The sequence below is a fragment of the Chanos chanos genome, chromosome 11 (assembly GCF_902362185.1).
Source record: "Chanos chanos chromosome 11, fChaCha1.1, whole genome shotgun sequence".
Taxonomy (NCBI): domain Eukaryota; kingdom Metazoa; phylum Chordata; class Actinopteri; order Gonorynchiformes; family Chanidae; genus Chanos; species Chanos chanos.
The window spans coordinates 22,796,730-22,823,785 of record NC_044505.1 but is presented as its reverse complement, the minus strand read 5'-3'; the positions used below and the strand labels follow the sequence as shown (position 1 = coordinate 22,823,785).

Genomic DNA, 27,056 nt, shown 5'->3' with positions numbered 1-27,056 from the left:
GATTTATATTTAATTTCTCGTGATAACGTGTTATTTTTCTTTGTTTCCTCGACTGGATGTCATTATCATGAAATGACGAAACTATAAACAATTCACCGTTTTCCCGAGAAATCGAGTAAATTATGTCATTATCACGGGAAAACAAATTTCGTTATTTCGTGACAATGACTTAAATAACTCGAGGTCTCGAGTAAACACAGAAGAATAATGCGTTATCACGAGAAAACGGAGTCAAAATTTAAATGTGAACTGATGGCATCTTAGGGCTTCCATAATAAAGGCTTAGCTGCTTGTTAGATTAAATGCTGTTGATTTCATGCTGTTGATCGTGAAACCCAGCTGAGCCCCCTGCTGTTTTGTCATTCTTTATATTGTCTGCTTGTTGTGTTCTCATTTTCATTATCGCTGTGCTGTTTGTAATTTGCCCACTGGGTTGGCACCTATTGCAGTGGCGACTCCTGCCAAATCTCTCAGGGGGGGCAATGGTTGCGATGATGGCTAAGGTGACCCGTTCAACGGGTAAATTAACATTTAGCTAACTAGACATTGTCACATTGCATTGTGCAAATTAGTAAAGGCAAATATTTTAGTATTAATGAAACATAAATTGACTCTCACAATCATCAGATTCAGTTATCACATACATTTTGTTTTAGATACAGCAAATCCAGAATTATGAGCAATGGCACTTGGGCTGATAATGTGGAATGAATAAAACTATTTAACTATTGGGAAGATACAATAAGTGCAGTCACATAACTCACTATTTAAATTACCTTAAAAAAAAACTGTCATCACTTTGGTCAACAGCCTGACCTTGGCACGAGGGGTCACATATTCTGACAGCTGTTGTCAGAATATGCGACCCCACTGTAACTTGGGAGTATATATATATATATATTTGTGTAAGCCTTCCCATCATATTTCGATATTTTGGCCACTTAATTTTTTAGAACTCTTGCAAAGCTGGTGGAGGACAAGCCCAATACCTGGGACTGATATTTGGAGGCCGTCATGTTTGGGCTGCGCACAAAGAAACAGCTCACAACACAGTTCTCACCATATTATCTGACGTTTGGGAGAGAAGCACGGTACCCATCTGAAGTCCCAGAAAATTATCAGGTGAAATTGAAAAATTACATATTTTATGTCTCCTAATTTTGTGTAAATCATATGGCACATCGTTTTAAAAAATGATATCACATAGTTATGCTATGTACAATAAAATCATTACTAACATGTTTCCATAGGCTGATGGTCCTTTGAGGATGACTATGCCAAAGTAAAGGTGGCCATTGACATTGAACGGCATGAAAAAATTATGAACATTGTTGAGAGCAATGTCGAAAAAGTGCATGGCAGAACCAGGAGAAAGCTCTCTAAAAAGGGACACCAAAGCCTACAGGTGGGGGACATGGTGTGGAGAAGGAACGTCCGCACCGAACAGCGCAAAGGGGAAAAACTGGACCCAGATTATTTTGGTCCCTTTGTGGTAGCAAAAATAGAGGGGAAAAGTGTTGATCTTGTGGATAAAGACGGTCGGTCCATATGCAAGGTCAACACTGACCACCTCAAAAATCACCATGAGGAGACCCCAAGGATACCTCACAAATTGAAGGGGCATCATCACTTTCCCCCCCCTCAGACACCTGATGTCACCTCCTCTCGCCCTCCAGCTGCGGAACCCTCTCCACCTCCGGCTGCAGACCCCTCTCCACCTCTGGCTGTGGAACCCTCTCCACCTCTGGCTGCAGACCCCTCTCCACCTTCAGCTAGAGAATCATCTGATGTGACCTCCTTTCATGAAAAGTGTATGTAACTTGGATGACCTATCTCTCAAATGCATTTCTGTTTAAATAAAGGTAACCATTTCCATGTGAAGTTCTTGTACTTCACTTAAGTGTAAGATTTCAACATATTTTCACATTCACATACACATTCATATTTCACATTAGATTTCATAAGCTTAAATAGTAACTGACACTGTGATAGACCTCATTAAATTTGTTTTAATTCTTGTTTTATGTCACACAAAGGCATGAAAGACGTCTGGGGAGGCAAAAAAATTCACATGTCCTCCTATCACAAATGGGTCCCTATAAACTGTTTTATTGGGACATTGCCAGGACAGCTCCCAATCAAGAGCTCGAGAGTGAGGCGAGCTGTATTACTGAATGGAATGGAACATTTGTCTACTTGAGTTGTATCTAAATTTTCTCCAGCGAAATGCTAGATATGCTTAAGTAAATTACATTTGTATACTCAATATTTACCTGTCCCTCAGGTGATCAATGCATACATGGCCCACACAGTCAGAACAAATAACCAGATACGTGGTTATTGGGTGGCACTTCACATCGACTCATTTGAAATGACGCGTATGTGGGAGGGAAGGGGCTCAAGATTGAAGGTAGACATAGGAGAGGCGTTTATTTTATTGTAATGTTTTTTAAGTGGATTATACTTTCATGATTCTATTTAAGTGATTTTGTAAATGCTCATGATCTTTTTTTAGTGTGATTCAACAAAGTTCAGCGTCATTTTGGGTGCAAGTACCTTGTCCTGTGGAGCGCTGACCTTTGTTGAGAGCTACAATTTTTCCAGTAGCAGTGTAAGCATATGTGACTTATACCCAATTCTACAGGCAATCTTTCCCTCTGAGAGAAGGAGCCTTGTGGTGGATCCCATGGGAAATGATTCCCTCAAAGTCAAACAGTGTTTGGAGTCCACAAGGTAACTGTTGAAACCCTGATACAAAAAGTGCCCCTTTTTCAAAACCAAACCAAAATATTTGAAAATACGTCATTGTCCTATTTTACTTTTTGTATACCTGTCAGGGCCTTCATCAGAAAACGAGGCTGCCAGGTATCCAGGTGGACAGCCAGCACAGACCCACACAGTCTGCAAAGGGATGCCACCTCATGTGGAGTGTTTGTCCTGAAAGTAAGTTTATGTTTTTGTCTGTCATACTATGTCTACTTTTACCAAACCTGTAAAGTATTTAAAAAAATGTTTACATTTTTTGTTTCTCTTACATCAACAGTTTGGTGGTTTATATGTTACAGCTGCACTATGCACTGACCAATGAGTTTTTTAAACTTATGTCATATTAGTATGCAGAGAAAATACTGGCAGAGGAACCTCTGACCTTCTCAAATGAAATCATATAATAATCATATAATACATTTCTTAAATGATTAATGTTATGTTCATGTAAGAACTACTCTTAGTCACTGATACTGAAGGAACTATTTTGTGTTCTGTGATGCTATTAATATGTAGTGTTGAGGCTGCACATTGATATGTTAACTGATATATAGAAAGTAGTCCTTGTTAATGACTGATTGAAGGAGACAGATACAGTCAAGTCAAGGTCAACTTTATTTCTGTGTCCTGCGTTAAAGTTGTGTATGTGTGAAAACACAACAGTTAATACATTGATACAATTTATTGATAAGTCAAATTGTCTTCAACCACTGTCAACTACTTGGGTAAAAAATCTCTTTTTAAAATAAGGCATTCCATCGCTGTATGTATGTACATATACATACATACATATATACACACTCACACACACATATATGTATATATTTATATATCATAGCTATATGTTGTGCTGTATCTCAGATATTCACCCTGAAAATGTTGCTTTTTTGCTATGACATTTGTTGTTACAGATCCAGTGTGACATGTGTGACCGGTGGTTCCACATGGAGTGTGTTGGAAGGCCTGACCCCATGAAGTCGTACAGCTGTGCGGTGTGCCGATCTTGATCTCCCCCTCCCCTCCCTTTAGTTATAGTAATATTAAGTTATTGTTAAATTGTTAAGTTAAAGTGTGAAGTTAAGTTAAAGTTAAATGAAAATGTTAAAGTTGTACAGATTTTTTGCATTATCATTTTTTATGTCACTATATAATTTGTATCACAAAGCTTTTGTAACAAAACATTAAAACACCTCATTGTAAATTAATGCATTGTTTTTACTAATATCATAACATGTCTGTTGCACTATGCAGTGGTACTAAATGGTGCATTTATATTATTTGTGGAAATCATCTGATGTGATCATCTTATATTTGTGGAAAAATTGTTTTAGTTATACATGAGAAGGGCAGAGTCACCTGAAATGGTTTGGGTGGTGTGTCAGGCATTTTCTCCTAAGTTACAGTTGGGTCACATATTCTGACGACAGCTATCAGAATATGTGACCCCTCATGCCAAGGTCAGGCTGTTGACCAGAGTGATGACAGGTTTTTAGTCAGTCCTGGGGAGGTAAAAGAAGCCACCTGAAATGGTTTGGGTGGTGCGTCAGACATTTTCTCCCAAGTTACAGTGGGGGCACATACTCTGATGGCCTAAAGTTGTCAGCGTGAGGTCAGATTAGTAAGTTGTTGGTTCCGTAAGAAATGGAACAATAGGCTAGACCCCTTCTAGGCCAGCTAGGTGTGCAATAGGTGCCAACCCAGTGGGCAAATTACAAACAATACAGCAATAATGAAAATGAGACACAACAAGTAGACAATATAAAGAATGACAAAACAGCAGGGGGCTCAGCTGGGGTTGACGATAAACAGCATTTAACCTGACAAGCAGCTAAGCCTTTATTCTGGAAGCCCTAAGATGCCATCACTTCACATTCAAATTTTGACTTTGTTTTCTCGTGATAGAGTAAACACAGAAGAATAACACGCTATCTATACAATCTACCTAAGAACATAAAACAACACCACCATTAATAATAATAATAACAACAACATATATATTAGTAATATAATTCATATGAAATCATGTCTGGGGACACAATGGACCAATGGGGAAGGGTTTAAGAGGAGAAGCAAGACATTGCTCCACCAATCCAAAGTAAGACTTCTGACCAATTGCAGGATACCCGGTGGCCCAAGGTGTGAAGTGCAAATGTTCCCTTGCAAGCACCCCCAAGGGATTATTCACCATGGCAGCTATGGGCTCTAGGCAGACCCCCAAATCTGACACATATTTAGGAGTATTCTATGCTGCGGAGTATCCGGGAATATACAGGAGTATTCCAGTGCGGATACACCTCTTTTCACGCAGGGGAAGTGCACTCACTGTTTATTTGGACATGATCACTACTTACTGAAACAATTATATTACATCAGAGCAAGCATTTTGATTACACGATCAGCTTGTCCTCCGTCTTGACTGAAGAGAGACCTGGGAACGGGGCGTGGCTTCTGGCCCCTCTTGAGTAATCTGATTGGTGTATTCAAAAATTCTTGCTGTAATGTCCCACGAAGGCAAGCAACCAAAACCCACTAATTTCGTTCTACAGTTAAAACGCAGAATTACAGTTGCAGCCTACAGTCAGCCTTAGTTCACAGGAAAAAAAAGTTTGCTCTGGTAAGGTACTTGGAAGATAATTATCGGGCTGTTGTTCCCATTTCTTGTATAAAAAATTTCGATTTCGACAAAACTGCCAAGTACTGGGGGTTTGGACGACGAAGCCTATTACCGAGGCCAGATGTTGCTACTGGTAAGCTGCTCATTGCATTAAGTGTATAACATATCTTACTTTAGCTTCCTCGACGCTGCCTGATTGTGTAAAAAAGTCAGACTAGGGAAAATTCGGAATTGCAAGAAATATAGTCGGAATTCTCAAAAATAAGGTCGGGATTCTGAGAAATAATGTCGGAATTGCGAAAAATAGGGTCGCAATAAAGCAAAACAAAAATTGTAATGTGGGGAGAACGGGCTTCCGTAGTTCAACGGTTGAGACTTTGCGTCTGTTTGTTAAACTAAGATCAGGCGATGAGTCCGATGACAATTGTTAACTTCAGGTAAAAAGCTAAATTTTCTACGTTAGTTTTTCTAAGTGAAGACGTTTGAAATCCAGATCCTTTAAAGTAATTCTTTTAGAAAAGCTGCTCACGAAAAGTTCTCTCATTGATCAGCCAGTAAATAGTTAGTATGGGAGGTAATCCATGCCAAAATGGAGACGGTAAAATGAAAGTTCAAACCCCGGTTTGACATTTCTTTTTCAAAACCTGTGCGCACATATCCTGCCATTTAATTTTTGACATGAACGCGCTGTATCTGCCAAAATGAAAATGCAAAGCAGCATTGCGTTTTCGTTTCCCACTTTGCCTTTTCATTTTCGAGTTGGCCTATATGCAAATATACGTTAAGGAGAAATGGGCGTTACCGAAGACACGGACAATATCCCTAAGCCTATCTAAAATGACTTCGACTCTGAGTAAAACGAAGTTTTCATCCTGACAATTCGCTAACTTAGCTCACTCGCCGTCTCTGAGAATGCATGCGCCATTGTTACCTCCATTAGGCTTTCGGGCACTTTCGCGGTCACGTGTCTTCGGTAACGCCCATTTCTCCTTAACATATATTTGCATATAGGCCAACTCGAAAATGAAAAGGCAAAGTGGGAAACGAAAACGCAATGCTGCTTCGCCTTTGCATTTTCATTTTGGCAGATACAGCGCGTCCATGTCGAAAATTAAATCGCAAACTGGGATTTTGCCACAGGATTATCAACTTTGCCTTTTCCTTTCCATTTTGTCCGATTTGTACCGCAAAATCTGTTCAAAGGAAAAGACTAACAACAAAATGAAATTACAAAAAGATATTTTAATTTTATTTTTATTTTTGTCAGAAAAGACTCGTGTTTGTCTTGAAAATGAAAATAAAAATCGAGTTATCTAATTTCATTTTTCATTTTGGCAGGATATGTGCGCACAGGTATTGAAAAAGAAATGTCAAACCGGGGGTTGGAACTTTCATTTTACGGTTTTCATTTTAATTTTGGCATGGATGACCTCCCATAAGTTAGCAAGTGTGCTGATAAATTAATTTATACATGACGTAACATTTAGCCTGGCATTTAATGTCTTGGTTCAAACTAATCTTATCTTAGAGGAGTACTTTGTCTTAACCTCATTTTCCTCTACCTCTGTTCTGTTGTATCATGTATCTGTCTTATTCTGATAGGAAATGTGTGTAAATAAAGAGCAGTGAGCGTGTAAATGAGAGTGTGTATACTCTTGATTAATTTGATGATTATCTTAATTAGGGTGTATGCATTTACTCACATGGTTCTTTGCAATTCCAATAATTATAATAATCAGGATGCGTGTAATTAGTCAGGAGACAAGTGACAAGATGGCCACTGATGAAACGGAGATGTCATCCACATCTGTGGGGCAGTCGTGTGGAGTTCTTCCTGAATCACATGACACAGGTAGGAAACACTCACCTGTTTCACTGAGTGTCCTCCTTCTGTATTCTGGTCCTCTCAGTGCTTGTGTAGGTTGGTAGGTTGGCGTGTGTGTGTACAGTTTGTGTGTTTGTGTTGTAGAGCTGCTGAAGACAGGCGTGATGAAAGAGGAGATCTCACAGTCAAACGGTTACACCCGAGGAAGAGACTCGTCCAACAGACCTAGCATCAAATACACTGAGGAGGAGAAACCCATAGACAAAGACTGTCTGTGTAGGGCAAGATCTCTTGGACTGATCCTGTAGTCTCTCTCTCTCTCTCTCTCTCTCTTTCTTTCTTTCTCTCTCTCTCTTTCTCTTTCTGCATGTAAAGGGTGCAGTGGTTAAAGGCAGAAGTCAAACACTCCCCAGTTTCTACAACATCATAATGTTTTTGACTGATGCATGTTTGGTAGATATTTGGTTTTTAAGCACTCTCAGGAAAATTCAAAATGTTTTTCATCATCAGCTGCTGAAAATGAAAAGTAAAAACGGGCACGATAGAGTTAAATGTCAGTGTGAATGCTGAACTGTGTCTCTATACTGATGGTCCCATACCCAGATAGTATTGGGTCTTATCAGACTGTGAGGACTGCCCTTTTAGGACGAGTAAAGTCTGGTGTTGTTATTTAGAGTTTCTTTTAGGAAGACTGAAATCTAATGTAGTTATTTAGAGTGTATTTTAGTCTGACTGAAATCTAATGTAGTTATTTAGGGTGTTTTTTAGTCTGACTGAAGTCTATTGTTGTTATTTATATTTTTCTTCTTATTTCCCCAGACTGTGAGGATTGCCGGTCTTTCTTCATCGGTAAATGTGAGGTGCATGGCCCCCCCACGTTCATCCCCGACACCCCCGTGCCCATAGGGGTCACAGAAAGAGCCAGACGCACCCTTCCCTCAGGACTAGAGGTCAGGAGGTCAAGCATCCCAAACGCAGAGCTGGGCGTGTTTAACCAGGGTGACACTATACCCAGAGGGACACACTTTGGCCCCTATGAAGACCAGATGTCTGACGGAGAAGACACCAAGGACGGTGGATACTCCTGGGTGGTGAGTGAACCTATTAATTAATGATATAAGAAGGTTTTCAGTTGGCATTTACTGGGGCTCTGTGCAGTGAAGCCAAATTCCTCTTTCATTGCATTTACCGATGTTCTGTGTCATCAGCCGCTGGTAGGAGCTTCAACAAATTATTTTACGCTCATCTCAATTCAGAGAACTTCACGCTCTATCAGACCTCTGACATAAACCTGGAATTGGTCATAAAATGTGCAGTGAAAGACTGTATACATAACAAATCAACATTTATAAAGGAAAAACCTCTTTTCCTTAGCTCTTCAAACGTCAGCAGTGTGAAGATCGTGTTGATGTGAAGAGAGAGAATTTTTCCAACTGGATGAGGTGAGATACTGAGCACAGAGATCACTCCTGTTCCTTATTTTTCACATATTTATGTTAAATGTACAGGCGGTGTACATTCATACGTTCAGTGGTAAAACTTAACTGTGTTTTGTATCAGAGGTAACTATATCTCTGAGGAAACCTTGCTGTCCAGTATTTTGGTGTTCAGACATTCTCAGGAATCAAACTTACAACCTTCCAGATATTGGTCTGTTTTCTCTTTACCGCTGACTGAATGACACCCCCTCACATTCACTGTTCTCACAGACCAGATGAGACCAGAATTTATACAAACACCAATCAGCATGGAGATCCTCTGATCACATGGGTTTTCATACTTGATGCATGTATTTTAAGAGCAAGCTGTGCACCCATACATGAATCTCTAATTATTTTCTTTTCAATGAGATTTTATATAACAAAACACACGCATATACAAACACACACACTCACACAATGCTTTGTAGGGTGAGGAATACTGCCTGTATCCTCAGAAACATGTCACATCCACTACCACTTTATGGCACCTGCCAGCTCCCAGGCGTCTCCATGGGAACGTAACAGGGGTGGAGACCTGTGCTGTTTCCTGGATTCACTCATCACTGCGTAGGTGCCTCATCAATGCTGAACAGAGCGCTGAGTGAGATGGTGGGGAGTGTACACTTGTCTGTTTGACCCTCACAGGACACAAACTCACCCGATCTCGTGACAACACCCCAACCAGCTAGTGTTACTGCTTGGATTCCTACTCTATTAGAACATTCCAATTGTGTTAGTCTATTCCAACCCTGTTCATCTTTCCTGGCACTTGTTCATTGTAAAATTTGGTTCAGTCATGTGGTATTTACATATGTGTCTAATGAGTGTTAAAAGAGTTTTGTTTAATAAGAGGCAGTGAGCGTCCCCTTACATCAGAGTCACAAAAACACGAAAACTCCATTTAGAGACGTGACTTTAAATTGATCCTTAACTTATCCATGACTTCACTTATCCATACATTCTTCTTCTCATTTTCTGCCTTAACTTGGTTTTCTCTTGTGCAATGTAAACCTCTTTATCTGCCTCATGTCTCACTCTTGACCTTTTCCCTCATCACTCTCTCTCTCTCTCTCTCTAAGGTATGTGAACTGTGCCCATAATGATGAAGAGCAGAATCTGGTGGCTCTTCAGTACAAAGGGGGGGTTCTGTTCCGCAGCTGTAGACCCATCGCTGCTGGAGAGGAGCTGCTGGTCTGGTGTGAAGAATATACCAAGGACCAGGACGACCCAGCAGACTGCCACTGGGACAAGCCATTTTCCCCTGAGAAAGGTAACAGATGACCCCCCCCCCCCCCCCCCCCCCCCCCCCACTGATTTTCCCATTCAATTCCCTGCATTTTTTTTTTTTTTTTTTTTTAAGAGAATGGTTTAGTTGTACTTTAAATTGATGCTGAGGTTAATGTCAGTTTGGTCTTTTAATGTTGTTTATAGATTTTTGTCCAGGCTGTGATGTGACTTTCTGGTCCTGTTGTGGACATGTCCCTCTCTTTGTTTAGGCCACATTTCCTCACAAAACCTCATTAAGACATGGCATCCTGAAGAGTCCCTGAGTTTACTAAAGACCAGAGAGATTAAATCAGAAGACGTGCCACTGAGCCCAGAACAGTTATCCTCTGATATTACATTCATTTCAGCACAATCCACTGTCAACACGAAAAGAACGCGCTCTTCGTTTGGGAAGAGCTCCCCTGTCAGAAGAGCCCTAACACCTAAACAGAGAGTAACAGGGAAGAACACAACACACTCTTCACGCAGGAAGAGCCTCAGAAGCCAGCTGTGTATCAGAAGACACCAGGGCATTCACACAGGGGAAAAGCCATACCACTGCTCCCAGTGTGGGAAGAGCTTCAGTAATTCATCAGGTCTTGTAAGACACCAGCGCAGTCACACAGGGGAGAGGCCATACCACTGCTCCCAGTGTGGGAAGAGCTTCAATAATTCATCAGGTCTTGTAAGACACCAGCGCAGTCACACAGGGGAAAAGCCATACCACTGCTTCCAGTGTGGGAAGAGCTTCAGTAATTCATCAGGTCTTAGAACACACCAGCGCATTCACACGGGGGAGAGGCCATACCACTGCTCCCAGTGTGGGAAGAGCTTCAGTCGGTCATCATTTCTTCAATCACACCAGCGCATTCACACAGGGGAAAAGCCATACCACTGCTCCCAGTGTGGGAAGAGCTTCAGTCGGTCATCATTTCTTCAATCACACCAGCGCATTCACACAGGGGAAAAGCCATACCACTGCTCCCAGTGTGGGAAGAGCTTCAGTGATTCATCAGCTCTTAGAAGACACCAGCGCATTCACACAGGGGAAAAGCCATACCACTGCTCCCAGTGTGGGAAGAGCTTCAGTAATTCATCAGGTCTTGTAAGACACCAGCGCAGTCACACAGGGGAGAGGCCATACCACTGCTCCCAGTGTGGGAAGAGCTTCAGTAATTCATCAGGTCTTGTAAGACACCAGCGCATTCACACAGGGGAGAGGCCATACCACTGCTCCCAGTGTGGGAAGAGCTTCAAACAGTTGTCAGTTCTTCAAAGACACCAGCGCATTCACACAGGGGAGAGGCCATACCACTGCTCCCAGTGTGGGAAGAGCTTCAAACAGTTGTCAGTTCTTCAAAGACACCAGCGCATTCACACAGGGGAGAGGCCATACCACTGCTCCCAGTGTGGGAAGAGCTTCAAACAGTTGTCAGCTCTTGAAAGACACCAGCGCATTCACACAGGGGAGAGGCCGTACCACTGCTCCCAGTGTGGGAAGAGCTTCAACCAGTTATCAAATCTTCAATCACACCAGCGCATTCACACGGGGGAGAGGCCATACCACTGCTCCCAGTGTGGGAAGAGCTTCAAACAGTTGTCAGTTCTTAGAAGACACCAGCGCATTCACACGGGGGAGAGGCCATACCAGTGCTCCCAGTGTGGGAAGAGCTTCAGGAATTCATCAAATCTCCAATCCCACCAGTGCATTCACACGGGGGAGAGGCCGTACCACTGCTCCCAGTGTGGGAAGAGCTTCAGTGATTCATCAGGTCTTGTAAGACACCAGCGCAGTCACACAGGGGAAAAGCCATACCACTGCTCCCAGTGTGGGAAGAGCTTCAGTGATTCATCAAGTCTTGTAAGACACCAGCGCAGTCACACAGGGGAAAAGCCATACCACTGCTCCCAGTGTGGGAAGAGCTTCAGTCGGTCATCATTTCTTCAATCACACCAGCGCATTCACACAGGGGAAAAGCCATACCACTGCTCCCAGTGTGGGAAGAGCTTCAGTCGGTCATCAATTCTTCAATCACACCAGCGCATTCACACAGGGGAAAAGCCATACCACTGCTCCCAGTGTGGGAAGAGCTTCAGTCAGTCATCAATTCTTCAATCACACCAGCGCATTCACACAGGGGAAAAGCCATACCACTGCTCCCAGTGTGGGAAGAGCTTCAGTCAGTCATCAGTTCTTCAATCACACCAGCGCATTCACACAGGGGAAAAGCCATACCACTGCTCCCAGTGTGGGAAGAGCTTCAGTCAGTCATCAGTTCTTCAATCACACCAGCGCATTCACACAGGGGAAAAGCCATACCACTGCTCCCAGTGTGGGAAGAGCTTCAGTTATGCATTGAAGCTTAAAAAACACAAGTGCAGTCACACAGCGTGTTACCAGTCTGTTACCTGTTCAGTGTGATTTTGGACCAGTGTGTTACCTCTTCAGTGGCATTTTGGGCCAGTGTGTTACCTGTTCAGTGTGAAGAGATACGTACACATGTCATGTCATTGTTCCTCAGGTTACATTAGAATGACAGGATTCATTTTGTCACTGTTACTACTAAATACCAAGTTTATTGTTCATGAGTTAATAATAGTGCTTTGATTAAACCGTTAGTGATAGACTTAGGACAGTTAAAAAAATAGTGCCTAGAAATCAGTTGAGCACAAAAGCAAAAAGTAGAACTATTTTACATGATGCATTTATGTCTGCTGATAATAAATGTAGATTTGAAGCAAGTGAGCGAATGTGAATAACTGTCAGCTCTTGTATTTATGACCAAACTTCAATATTAAATCTTAGGTTCTGACCACTGTTCATTCTGCTCATCTGGGATTGAGATTCCATTCTTTGTTTCTCTGTACTGTGCTTCCTCTGGTACTCTTTGAGTGAAGAACTGACGGCCCTCTTCTGTTCACGCGTTCAGCACTGAAGGTTCACACGCCCAGGATGAGCCGTCTACCAATAGGATCTTAGGCTTTGGCCGTGGACTAAGCTCTCTGGCCCTGTGTGCCTGTCCGTTTACCAGCCCAGTCCCCTCTTTGTCCCTCCTCTCCCAACTATAACTTAACAGGACCCCTGTGGATATCCACCTAATAAACACAAACCTCTAGCAACTCCACAGACGGTGAAGATTTCTCTCATTCTTCACAGACTTCATTTACATTTCTTCTAGGTTTGTCTGCGTCCTCACTTTGTGTAATCGCTAACCCACACAGACTCTGCAGTGACTCTGCATCATATATGTATGTACATACACACACATGCATATACATAGGCATGCGAACACACATATATGAACTAATGAGCAAAAAAAAAAGTCCATGAGACAAAAGTATCTGTCATCTGTGCCTAAACGAATGATCCAGCTCAGAACAGCTGCAACAGAAATGCAAAGCTGAAAGGAGAACAGGACGGCTACTGTGTTTCAAAAACTAACAGGGTTTAATAGAGAATCAGCCCGGGAAAAGCCAGTATCGCACGTATTAATTTTTTTCCATTTTCCACAAAAATTAAAACATGAACGGTTCAGTTGTCATCCACAGAGCCATTTCCAGCCTTCTAGAGACTGTACCAAGCTCTGGAGACCAACAGTGTGATGTGCTTGAATGGCAGGTTTGGGAGGACTTGCAGTGTGATGTGGTTGAATGGCAGGTTTGGGAGGACTTGCAGTGTGATGTGGTTGAATGGCAGGTTTGGGAGGACTTACAGTGTGAGGTGCTTGAATGGCAGGTTTGGGAGGACTTACAGTGTGAGGTGCTTGAATGGCAGGTTTGGGAGGACTTAAAGTATGATGTGCTTTGATGGCAGAATTCTGAATAATGTAACTTTGGTTAGATTAGTCCAGATGTCAGGAGAACCACTCTATTCATTTGCCCTGTTTTTTCATCTCTTTTTGAGGATTTATGACTTTGATTTGTGACTTGTAACAGTCTTGGTGGAACCGCAGACTTTGCGGAATGTATCAACATTCCAAAATTCCAACAGAGGCCTGTTGAGGAGGAGTGTTAGCACCATGGACAGTGGCTAACTGTCAGGAGGTGGGACCCTGGACAGCTCCCAGCTCTTAACGTTACTCAAGTTGCTACTGTGTTTATAAGCATGGAGGAGAATCAGCCATACAAGCTAGACCAGATGAGGTTCTAAACAGCTGAGTTCATAAAACCGCAGACTGACGGGAACAACTCCGACACAAATACAGAAACAAACCTGTTTAGAATGATTTGGGCTTTTTTATTTGAACTAAACAGGATGTGGGCTACACCGCCTGGAACGTAAGGTGACGCTGTTTTATCGTATTTTTTCTTTAAAAAATTTGAACCAATAGATTAATTTTGCACTGGAGCCAAAAACATGGGGGGTCTTTGGGTAGGAAGGCTGTCCCATGCCAGGCACCTTCAGAGCAGTTTATTGTCTGACTGTTTCTCAGTGAGGACATTTCTGCTAGTGGGCACATGACAGAAAGAGAGACACAAACCAACAGACCAGTCATTCATTTTAAAAGACAAACCAACAGACCAGCCATTCATTTTAAGAGACGTGAGGGAAATAATGTTGCATTCTGTTCTTGTAAACTTAATCCTAATCTGAGTTTGAGATTAATATTAATATTGTTGATATGAGCTAACTGATCCTCTGTCAGCGGTGTGTCTCTAATGAACGTAAACTAACTGATCCTCTGTCAATGGTGTGTCTCTAATGAAGATAAACTAACTGATCCTCTGTCAGTGGTGTGTCTCTAATGAACATGAACTAACTGATCCTCTGTCACCCTTTCAATGCAGTGTGAGATATTTATTGCATAGTTAGCATATTAAGATGAGTTTTTAAATGGTAAGACTAGTTGTTTAAAGCTGACTTCACTGGTTCTTCATCCTGTTCCTTGTTGTGCATATCGAAAAAGAAAGAAATTCCTAATGAGCTGGCACCTTGCCATGATGGCTTAGTTTGCGTGTCTCTGTGACTCTATGAGCTGTTTAAAAAGTGTGATCTTTTTGTTTCATCTATGGTGAATTGCTCTTGGAGACCAAGTTGTAGTTCTTGTACAGAGCATGTCCGTAATTTATGTTGCCAAAAGACGTCGTTACCTGCTTGTGTCCATCGACCTCTGACACTAGCCCTGCCTGAAGATTTTAAATTAGAACTGGAAATATGGATTTCAGAGAGTTAATAAATTACGTTGACTTGTGCACTTGGCTTTCCTCCTAAATTCGCTGAGACCTTAGCGCATTCGAATTAATATATATTAAAGTAATTAATCTTTAGATTTCTGTCTTGTTTTATGAACACTATGAAGAGTTGGCCGACAAAGCATTTTAGCTTTGAACTAGCTGTCATTTTGAATGATTTTTTTTTACCGATTAACGTAGTTCACCTTCACTTTCAAGGTGCCTAACCCCGTGTGTGTGTGTGCGCTTGTGCGCTCACCGCTACCTTGGACGGGTTAAATGCAGAGGTCAAATTTCACCACTACGTGTATTAATAAAGGAAAAAACTTAAACTAAATTCTTTCTAACGGGAATGAGTCACAGACAGAAAGCAGCATGAACGCATACGCGCACAAACAAATCATTTACACATTTATACTCTTTCGTTTAAGGTAAATTATTATCTTAGCACACAAGGTAACCCACGCTAACCTGAGGAGCTGAACGACGTAAATAAACCAAATCTGACCGAAACATAGTCAGAGTTTAAAACCATTTAAATTAAGAGCCGTTATCTGGTAATGATCATTCTGCTCTCAATACACGAAGTTAAATTTAACCTAAAAATGAAAGCAGCAGTGGAAGGCTAATTAATAAAAAAAATCTATCCGGTTGAAGTTTGTTCACACTGCTGTGCCAAGTATGTATTCTCGCAATAGCCTACTCTCCTCATAATAGTCGGGCTGAATTATTTATTTGTTAGTTTACGGATAATGCAAAGAATTATGTCCACCAGTTCGTCAATAACTAACTAAATAAAAAAACTACATGCTCAGTTCTATGACACACACTGCGCAGGTGTATGACGCTGGGTTGTAATTCTGAAACATTTGAAAAGTGCGTCTCTAAGTCAATACGTCGTCCTGCTCCAGGTAACTGTAGAATGTCCAGAATCAAACACTGCTCAGAGTTGTTCTCAACTTTGCCGAAAGCACTCGCTTTTACGCTGCTCTCCAGATACCACGACCATAAGATTTTCACCGAGACTTCAACTGAATATTAACATCTTCGACATCTTGCCGTTATACTTACAATTTTACCAAAAAAAAAAGAAGAGAAAGAAAAAAATCCATAGGAGTACTGAGATTTTCAACTTTAGGCTCAATATTGGCCTGTTCAGGACTTGGCTAGCGCTCACAGAATTCATCGGCCACGTCGTTTTCTTATTTAACCAGCCCTGTAGTTCATTACTGTCGGAAGAGCTGCAGTTTTTGGAAAATCCAAAAAAACTATTCACATCTTCGCCTTTAGACCTATAGGCCGAATTGTTTAATTGGCTGTTGTCAGAATCCATCGGACTGACTGTCAGTCCTGTACCTTAGCTTTTACTTAGCTATAGTATTTTAAAAAAATCTTCTTTATTTAAAGAATCAACAAGAAAGATTCTTGGTAAGTAATTTACACGTTCACTAGCCGTGTTTGGTAGCATTAATCTGATTCGATTAATCTGATTCTCCCAGGATTTGTGGCATCGACATACAACTTCGGTTCTGATCCATTTCACAAAATATTCAGTAAGTGAATTTATTATTGATTATTATTTATTTATTATTATTGTTTTTATTTTTATTATTGTTGTTGTTGTTGTTCTATTCCCTCATGTTGGTATTACTTCCGTGATATAAGCAATTGGAAAAAGGCATTTATCAGACTCTAACTCTGCGACGTCATCACAGTATTAAATGTCACACAATCTTAACAATCAGTTGATTAAGTGTAATATCATATTATCGCGAGACTTTGTTTGCATTCTTTCGTTTGTTCATATATACATTCATAAAAAACCTGTAAGTAAACATACTGTTATTATGACTATTATTTTTATTGGTATTTTGTTGTTGTTATTATGTTTGTTCATCACAACTCTCTCTGTAGCAGCATTGTGTTAAAAAAAATGGTTGAATATAACCTGATAACCTTCCTGTTTGGTTTGTGTGTGTGTGTGTGTGTGTTTGTGTGTGTGTGTGTGGGGGGGGGGGTATTAGAGATGCCAAGACGCAGTGAACGACTTGTTTCCAGTGGGTATTACTCAAATGCCAGCTCTGAGACCAGCACCAGCTCCACTGGATCCACTGGCCTAACGTCTTACAGGAAAAGCCCACTGAGGTACTTTAGTGTCTGTGTCTCTGTGTGTGGAGCCTTGAAAATGTGTCCAGCACATAGTTCTTTTCCATTGTCATACACTGTCTGATGGAAATCACCTCTCCCTCTCCCCATATCGCTCCCTCTGTGTCAGGAAGCCTAGGCCTAGGACCAGAAGCCACAAAGGAGCCAACTCCTCCAGTGTGTCCAGCTCCTCCAGTGTGTTTGTATTAAAGAGTGAAGAACTCATTAAAGGAACAACAACAATAAGGTTTATTTAGACCCCAGTATCACTGTTTAAAGTCTCAAAGGGCTTTACATGACCACAACAAACAAAACAGGACAGCACTCCCTGACTTAATCAGGGGGAGGAGTTGTGAAGAGTTGAAGATGATAATAGTCATTATCATTGATGTGTATGTTCATGGCTGGTGAAAATGGTCATATTTTAAATTTTTTTTTTTTTTGTATATTTTTACTTCATCAGCATGTTCTTTGGCAACGTTCAACTACTGGTTTCCCACAATCCGGTACATTCTGACCTCTGGATTATCTCTGCTGCTTGTATTTCAACTGAGCTGGTAAACTGGGTGTCATTTGTATCTCTGTGTAGTTTTATATAGATTTGAATAGAGACCAAAATCATACTGTGGTATGTATGTAGTGTTGTAGTAATGTAGTGAATGTATGTAATCAGTACAGGTGTTGGTTTATGGCACTGGGGGAGTGTTTCAGTAGCTTTGCTTGTGGGATCTGATCACAGTGTGTTTGTAACTGCGTATGTCCCAGTATAACTGTCATTAACCGATATCTGTTTCTGTGCAGACGCACTGTCACGAAGAAGACCACCCTCCTCTTCCTCCTCATCTCTCTGGTGATTTTTGGTGAGTTTTGTTGCAGTCAGTCAACACTGTTCGAAAGAGGTTATCATGTTGTATCTGTGTGTTATGAGGACTGTAACTTGTGTGTTTGTGTAGAATATGAGTGGTTATGTCTTTTCTCAGGAATATGGTTCTGGTCCCCTTCTGTTTCTACACCCCTCACTCAAACCAAGGCCTCCATCAGACCTGATCAACACACCTCACATGTGGGTCCATTTTACTGTAGAAATAGCACTGTCACTACACTCTCCACATTCATCTGACCAGTCTCCTAATACTCTCATCATTTCTCTTTCTTTCTTTCTTTCTTTCTTTCTTTCTTTCTTTCTTTCTTTTTCTTTTTCTCTTTCTTTCTTTGTTCAACAGGACCAGATTCCTCATGCTAGTGTTTTGGCTATAAAGGGTCAAATCTATGCTGATCTTCGTGAACTTGATGCCAAACTGTCTGCGAGTAGAGACAGAGATGTGGAGAAATTAATGGTGAGAGACAGACAAACGTCCAGTGAGAGAGGAAAAAGAGTGATTTATAAAGATGATCAAATGGTTCTGTATTTCCATTATTTTAATAATTTATATGTGTGTGTTTTGTGTCAGAGAGAGATTATTCAACTAAAAGAGGACAGAGAAAAACAGAGGCTTGTGATTGCGGTAAGAAATCTGAAATTTGAATTGAATATTTCAGCATTTTTGCTCCACATTACACACTAACATTCACTTTATGTACGTTTTAAGAATGGAATGTAAGCAGATTTCTGGTTCTGTAGCAGTAACAGAACACAACACAAGAATAAGAGACAGATTGTGGATAGAGATCATTCAGAGCTTTGGTCATCCATGTATTTGTGTCTTTGTCTCCCTCTAGAGGCTGGAAACTGACATAGCGAGTCTGAGGGTGAACACAAAGAAGTGAGTACCTCTTACCTTTTGTGTCCCGGTTGTCAGTGTCTGCCCTTTTATCCTCAGAGTTTTTTTTTTTAATTTTTATGCTTTAAAATCATATGTGAATTTGCATGTCCCAATCATAGAGTTAAATTAATTTTTTGACCTTTGCGGCTTATACTGATGGCTTCATGTGAGTGTTTTTCTCTCTAAAGTGTGGAGTCTTATGTGCACAGGCAGCGGGAACAGGAGATGGCTGAAATGCAGGGTCTGATTGGTGGTTTAAAAGAGCATGTATCCAGTCTCCAGTCGACCTCTGACCTGATTGAGCAGAGAATGGACACCCTGGAGAAACAGCATGCTGAGGTAGTGTATATAAACACACATACACGTACAACCTCACACACAGACACACTCTCTCTCTCTCTTTCAATCCTCTATCTCCATCACACACACACACACACACACACACACACATACACGTACAACCACACACACAAACATACTCTCTCTCCTTCTATCCTGTATCTCCATCAAACATACACACAAACACACACACTCACATCCATATCTTCCTCACACATGTGTCTGTTAAATTATTGTGGAAACAGTGACATTATTGTGGATTCAGACCATTGTTTTAAACTCCACCTCTTACAGAATACCTCGAGACTGAAGCTGGAGCTGTGTGATCGTCTGTTTAAGTTCCTTTCCTCAAGTGTCAGTCACCTGAATGTGGTACTGCGCTCAGACCTCCGGGAGGAACTGGAGAACCTGGAGAAGAGAATACTGGAGCGGCTTGGGCGGGACAAAGGAGAGCAGAGAACAGACGTCTGGAGAACTGTGGGAGAAAGTCTTGGGCAGGAATGAGCGGGAGCCGTCACCATACAGGTGAACAGCGGGGGTGGACCATACACCACTCACTACGGTCATATTCACATTGTGCTGGGTGCTTTAAAATACAGCGTATAATGTGATGTATTTATCATTTTAGAACTGTGTGGATGTGTTTAAACTTGTTCCACACAAGGCCTCTTGGAAGTGCGTATGTGTGAGAATGTGTGTTTTTCTGATGGATTGTCGTCCACTGTTTTCTAGGTTGGACTGTCCTATTGTGCACTGGTGACAGTGTCCTGTATTAAAAGGGGTGTGGGTAGTTTTGAATTATTGTCTGTTTAAATAGCACTTGAACTGTTTGTTTTAGGACATGGAGAAGATTGTTCAGAGAGCCCTGAGTTTGTACAGAGGTGACGGGATCGGGATGGCGGACTACGCTTTGGAATCTGCAGGTCCAACCTCTCCTCCAATTTAATTACTGCTAATGAGCGTGTGGTTAACATGGACTTTGGTACATTTCAGAACTGAGATTTATGTGTGTGTGTGTGTACAGGTGCGAGTGTGATAAACACGCGTTGTTCGGAGCCATATCAGACCAGGGCAGCGTACTTAAGCCTGTTTGGGTTCCCTGTGTTCTATTGGTCAGAGAGCCCTCGTGTGGTTATACAGGTAAAACATCACTTATAGCTCAGCACAAATACTGTCAGACAGCCAACGCAAACAGTCCATTTAAACAAGGACACACCCTGACAATCCCTCCATGTTTCAGACAAAAGATTTTAAATAAGTAGTTCGTTTGACACACAGCCTGAGGTGTCCCCTGGAAAATACTGGGCTTTCCGTGGTTCCGAGGGATTCGTAGGGATTTCTCTCTCCTACCCGATCCACATCACTCACGTGACTCTGGATCATCTGCCCAGAGTCCTGTCCCCGACTGGACGGATCGACAACGCTCCACGGGACTTTGCTGTTTATGTGAGTGAACATGTAAAGACAGAGAAACATTACTCGAGTCGTAGGTCAGAGTTCTGTCATATTCATCTTCTTAAAAGTTTATATCAGTATTTATGTGTAATATCTCACACAGCTACATAGTGAAGCATTTCAACAGTAGCTCCACTGCTAACAGAGACTGATATATACTATAGTAGTGAGACGTCATCCATAAATGCTGTGTTTGTGTTATCACAGGGTATGTCCAGTGTGAATGAAGCAGGAAATCTTCTAGGAAAGTTCAGTTACGATCAGGAGGGAGAGTCAGTTCAGACATTCAAACTGCCGGTGAGTGACAGCTATAGACCTTATAATAAACATCAATACAAATATACACAGGAACATACACACCTTCAGTACTGACATAATTTGACATGACATTCCCTGCAGTCAGTTTAGACAGGAGAGATGTAAATGAATTACCAATATAAATGTTCCTTTTATGTATCAGTTAACTGCCTGTCTCATGTAACCAACCAAAGCACTTACAGACATGTTACAATGAATTACAACTCACCCTCCCAACGGTTTCTCAATTTTAATCTCTCTCTCTCTCTCTCTCTCTCTCTGTCTCTCTCTCTCTCTCAGAAGTCTCCGGAGCAGAGGATTTACAGGATGGTGGAACTCCGTATCCTAAACAACTGGGGTCACCCTGAGTACACCTGCGTGTACTGTTTTCGAGTTCACGGGGAACCACTGTCTGTGTGAATCTGAGGCAGTGGACAGAGGATGATGGGTCATCATGGTATTTTTCTTTATGTGAAAAAGGGGAAACAGAAGAATCTTAGTATAAGCTTAAATAAACCTCCTCAGTTTTGTTTTACATGCCTCCTCAAGGCCTCCAGTGTTCTTTTACATTCTATTTCTTCTGGATTATTCCTTTTCTGTTATGCTGGTGTACAACTATGATGATATAAGGTAGTCTGGTGTGTGTGTGTGTGTGTGTTTGTGTGTGTGTGTGTGTGTGTGTGTGTGTGTGTGTGTGTGTGTGTGTGTATGTCAGTATGGGGATTTGTGTTCCATTAAGTGTCAGGGCTCCTTTCTCATTGGTCTATAAGTGTAAACATATGTGACCATCTGAATAACTCCACTCTGAATAATTCTAATAAATCCTTTTTCTACAGTGGCTGTAAAACACTTAAGCAGTGGAGTTACAGCCCATCAGAAGTGTCTGATTAGAAAGTGTAGCTTTTGTGTAGCCTTAATGATGTAACCATAGGTCAAAGTGGCATTAAAATTGGAATTAAAAAGGTCTTTAAAAGCATTGAATTGAATTAGCTGATACCTACAGATATCAGCATTTTCCTAGAATTCCCATAAGCACTAGAGCAGTTGTTACCGATAGCAAAAGGAAATATAGCCCCTTCCCCACCTGTCCTTTGTAAACTTGTACTACACACACCTCACCCCACATGGGGCATATTCATTTGTCCTTTGACTCATACACTTACAGACATGGTGCAGCTTCCAAAAATGCACAGAGCCCCTTGTCATTACTCTGCCTGAACTTTTTTTTACCAACAGACCATAAATTTATAAGTAAATGAAGGGAGGTCAGAGCTGTCTGAGTTTGTCCAAACTGGACATGGCTGAGCTTACTACAAAACATCCACAAGTTTACAGGGCGTTTTTAGCTGGCAAGTTCATTGTGCAGAAGACAAACAGAGTGTTCTCTGCAACTCCCATAGATCAAGCACACGAGCAGAATAATGCCTGTGTGAAAGGAGAGGGGGGAGCGGTCATCTTGGTAGATAATCCTGGTGAACCACGTTGATGGATGGTTGCTGGGCCTGAAGTGGCTGGTGTAATCTAAGAGATTAAGGAGGTACCATCAGAATGGACCTAAGCGCGCAACCAGGCATCACCATGATCAAACCTCAAGTGTGCAAGTGAAATTTGCAAGAGATGTCCACAGCCTTCTGAAGGTCATCCAAGAACTTGGAAACCTATTTGAAGAAGAGACCAGGGACATAATTGTGCTTGATTCAAAAGAAATGGCTGGTCCCTCAGCTCTAAAGACTGTGCAACATGTTCATCAAATCGGGCAAGATCAATTCAAGACATTCATAGAGGATCACCTAGCGGAAAGAACAAAGTCCCCTTACGATCCCATCAGTCACAATAAGTTGAAGGTCTTCAGCACATCAAATTCTGCAAAACCTTCAAACAAAAGTAGTGACTCTCAGAAACAATATGGAGCTTTTCTCAAGGCTGTATGTAAGTGGCCAGGACAGGGATGGAAACCTTGAGGAATTCTCCCACCATGAAAATCAGCCCTGTTCTCCTGCTTTATCTGGGAATGGCAAACTCAGCCAGGGTCGCAAGAGTGAGATTCTGATTTGTCTTGAAGAAAGCTCTACTCCTAAGTTAGAGTCTCCTGCTGTAACTTGTGTTGTCCTTGATGAAGCAGCCGTTATCCAGAGATGAAGAATAAACAAAACAACTATACTGGATCATGTGTTGGTGACTCAATGTTTCCAATCAGTGGTGACATTCATTTGGAGTCAAAAACTTTGCAAAACGTTTGAAAAAGATGATTCTGCACATACTTCTATTGTCCAACCTTTGTGTGTACTGTACAAGGCCTACAGCCAATGGATAATGAGAACTACAGTGTTATACTGAAGGTACCCAAGGGGGAATTTGATGTCCCTGTCGCAGACAGGATGAGAAATCAACAGTCAGCTCTCATTAGACAATGGAGAAATAGGCAGCAGTATTTCCTAACTGATGACAGAGAGTCCATTTTGTGTAACAGGAAATTTGTGGTAAAGAAGTCTAAGAGACGGAGAAGAAATTCCTCAGAAGGTCCCTTCCAACCCTGCTGATCCCACTAATGCCGAACTCTTCGATCCTCAAGAGGCTGAAGTGTCTGATATCACTGAAGCTGAAATTTCTAATCGTAGCGATGAAGATCACAGTGATGCAAGTCTTTCTGATTGTGCTTTTGGCATCTCTGAAGAAACTACCATGACACTTCCAGTGGAAATTATTTCCATGATTTTTAGACACACCCTGGATTTAGAAATGTCCATGATTGGCACATTCAATCGGGTGTCTCCACTATTTAGAGAATTAACTATAAGACACCTTACCTGGATCAATATCAGATATCCGTTGCCTGAACATCTTGATACAGACAAATATCATGACACAAATATCAGTGTTGCAAAACTGGTTGGAACAGCGGTTTAGCACGATGTATTAAAGAACCTTTTTCAAACAATAATAGGTGGATGAGAGCTTGGATGACTCTGACATGAACTTGATATACTTAACTTTTGGCCGCTACATAGTGAAAGACTTTTTTTGGAAGTAAATGTAACATGTAATTTGCATGTATTATTAATAGTGTAGTAATAGTACACTATGGTGTTTAATGAGGATAAATAATATCCAGTTGTTAGTGTGTAGCACCGCCACATATGGGTTTTAGGATTCCTTTTTGTTAATTCAAGGTTAACAGGATAAGGGTTGACCACCAGTAAAGGGAATCCCTGATATGTAACATTCCATCCCCAAGATGTATAATGGTTGTTTTAATTTATACCAGTCTGTCGTTACGTTTGCATTTGCTGTGTTTGGAGAAATCAGCTGGCTGTCAAACCGGTCAGCTGACCCACCTGTCAGCTGACGCGCCAACCCGGGAACTTTGGAAATACTTTTAAAAGGAGACCCGGGTGTGGCAGAAGGGAGGCGAAAAGAAAGTCAGGGAGTCTGCGGGGGACCTGAACGTTTTCGGTGCACTTCAAATAAATTAAACTGAAAAAGGAACTGCGTGGACGTTTCCTTAAAAAACTTACAATCACCGCATTTCACGGCTGAGCGCGGATACTATCTTCTGATCCCTATCCTGCCGGAGCGGTGAGATTGTTCTTTGTTTTTCTTTTCCTTTTTTGCTGGTTACACGGTGGATTATCTTTTTTTGCTGTTCGTTGATTTTTTGGGGGACTCTTTTTTTCGTATTGCGTTGGATTACTGTTTTTTTGTTGAATGACTCTCTACATTGATTGCGCGACGAGCACGGAGACGAGGGAACTTTAAGACTGGCATTTGGTTTGTGTGTGTAAATAAGAGGTGTTGGGTGTTTGTTTGTTAGATCAAGTTAATACATTTAAATAACGGCCTCTTCTGCGTTGCCTATTTATTTTTTTAACAAATCGAAATAGTCGCAATTCACAAAATAGGACATGTCAGTCTCATCTTAAAGGAGAATCAATTTTAACCCGTGTGTTTATTGGTAATGATCGTTGGTTGTTAGCTGATCGTTACAAGTGACCTCTTGTTACTAAAACAATACAATGGATTCAATACAGAATTCGGTGTAACACTGGCGACGCCGATCGCTGAATGGTGGAATTGGAGGAGGGAGGAGTCGAAGTCCTCACAACTATACCCTGCAACCAAAAATAATGCACTTCACAGCCGGAGCAAGGTTTCCATCGGATTAATACATCCCACTCACCTCCCGTGTAAATAAGAAACACTTGTTACAACAAATATTGCCATGCTAAAAGACAAGGCCCTACATCTTATTAAAGATCGCACACTATTCAGAAACCACACGTAAGTCTACTTCAAAACTCATTTTAATCTATTGTGTTATATAATGGCACTGTATATTGCATTTCAGCAATGACTACTGACCCATACCCTTAGCCCCAAACATTGTGTAATCTTCAACACTGATTTGACTGATAACTGTGTTATCCAATATGGTACATTCAAAGCATTCCCAGGTCATTATCGATATCACTATGAGTAAATATGAAGACTGTGGACACTACACTGGTTACGCAGTTGTCTGCAACATCTGACCACAGTAAGTAGAGCCAGGCTAATGCTGATATAAAATTCCAGAGTATTCCAGCAACCAATAAGCAAGATTTTCAAAAACCTTGGTCTTTTAAAAATGGCACTGTCAGTAGAAACATTAAATGTAACTAAATGTCACTAACCAAACTAACAAATCAGAAACAAGACAGAGTACCTTTTCTTTGTCGCTTAAGAATTTCTTCATATGGGAAGACTTCAGTAGCACTGTGTACAGTACAATCTGAAGAATGAGGGAAAACAGAATTGAATCAGTTCCGTTCAGGACTTCAGACTGCAACAAATGTAGATTCTAAAGTACAATCTTTAGATAATATAATATATAATTAATATATTATCAGTGTTTACAATGAAAACACAAGTAACTGAGTCTTTCATTTGTGAAACCACACTGACATGCATGTGTAAACACACACACGCACGCACACACGTGTCACACATCACGAACAATAATGTACCTTGACATGTGCAGTTGGCACTAAAGGAGACATATTGAGAACAGTTTAAGTGCAGTGCCATTCATGAATAATAACCTTGATAATAACACTGGTAAAAGCAAAGCACACCTGCAAATGTAAATGATTTGACACATGTCATACGGTTCTTGCAATATGATATCTGTACTATTAAGTACAAAAATAATTAAAATGCACACAAGCCTAAGTCTCCCAAAGTGGTTTAATGCGACTGTGTATTAAACCACCTTGGTGGCAATAAGCCTGGATGTCGTAATCCAACTCATAAGTATCATTAGGATAAGAGACACTGAAGGAACAACCTCAGAGAGTGTGGTTAGGCTAAATGTAAATACACTGGACTACTGTCATTGACGTACATTCCACAAAAGTTAATGGTACAGGTGCATGGTATTTCAATAACTATTTTATTTGTTTTACATGCCTACTGTATACAATAAGAGAAAAGACATTCGGTCATTGGTCATTTTTGCATGACAGTGTGTTGAGTCATCCTAAAGCCTAAAAGCTTAACTTTACCATTATTTGTGTGGAATCATAAGTATCATCAATCATCGTCAAGATACCACCATTCCAAAAACAAATGCATTCCAGCAGTAAAATGCCTTTCAGTGACAGCACAGAGCAACCATGCCGTTATTACATCTCATCTCATCCCCTAGTAATTAAGCGGCTACCAATACTAAAACAAACAAACAAACAAAACAACAACAACAACAAAACAACTTTAAACATTACTGTTTACAGCAACACGTAGATTTGACAGACTGATAGCTGTTCAACACAACCTACCTTCACTGAAAAGAGGACAGGAGAGGGTAGAGGCTTCGAATCATAGCTGTTAGGAAGCAGAGGATCTGTAGAACTGGTAGGAAGCACAGTACAGCTTGTAGATGGAACAGCAGAGGTGGT

General features: G+C 41.1%; 2 protein-coding genes across 2 annotated transcripts in view; one reads left to right on the top strand and one right to left on the bottom strand.

Annotated features, from left to right (window-relative positions):
• Nucleotides 1-12,374, top strand: part of LOC115824128 (uncharacterized) — a 247,675-nt gene extending 235,301 nt beyond the window's left edge. Inside the window, 2 exon segments of the mRNA XM_030788234.1 lie at nucleotides 5,283-5,303; nucleotides 10,472-12,374. Of these exon segments, the coding sequence (XP_030644094.1) occupies nucleotides 5,283-5,303; nucleotides 10,472-12,374 (1,924 nt within the window).
• LOC115823849 (uncharacterized) overlaps nucleotides 1-27,056 on the bottom strand; it is a 664,236-nt gene that overhangs the window by 334,188 nt on the left and 302,992 nt on the right.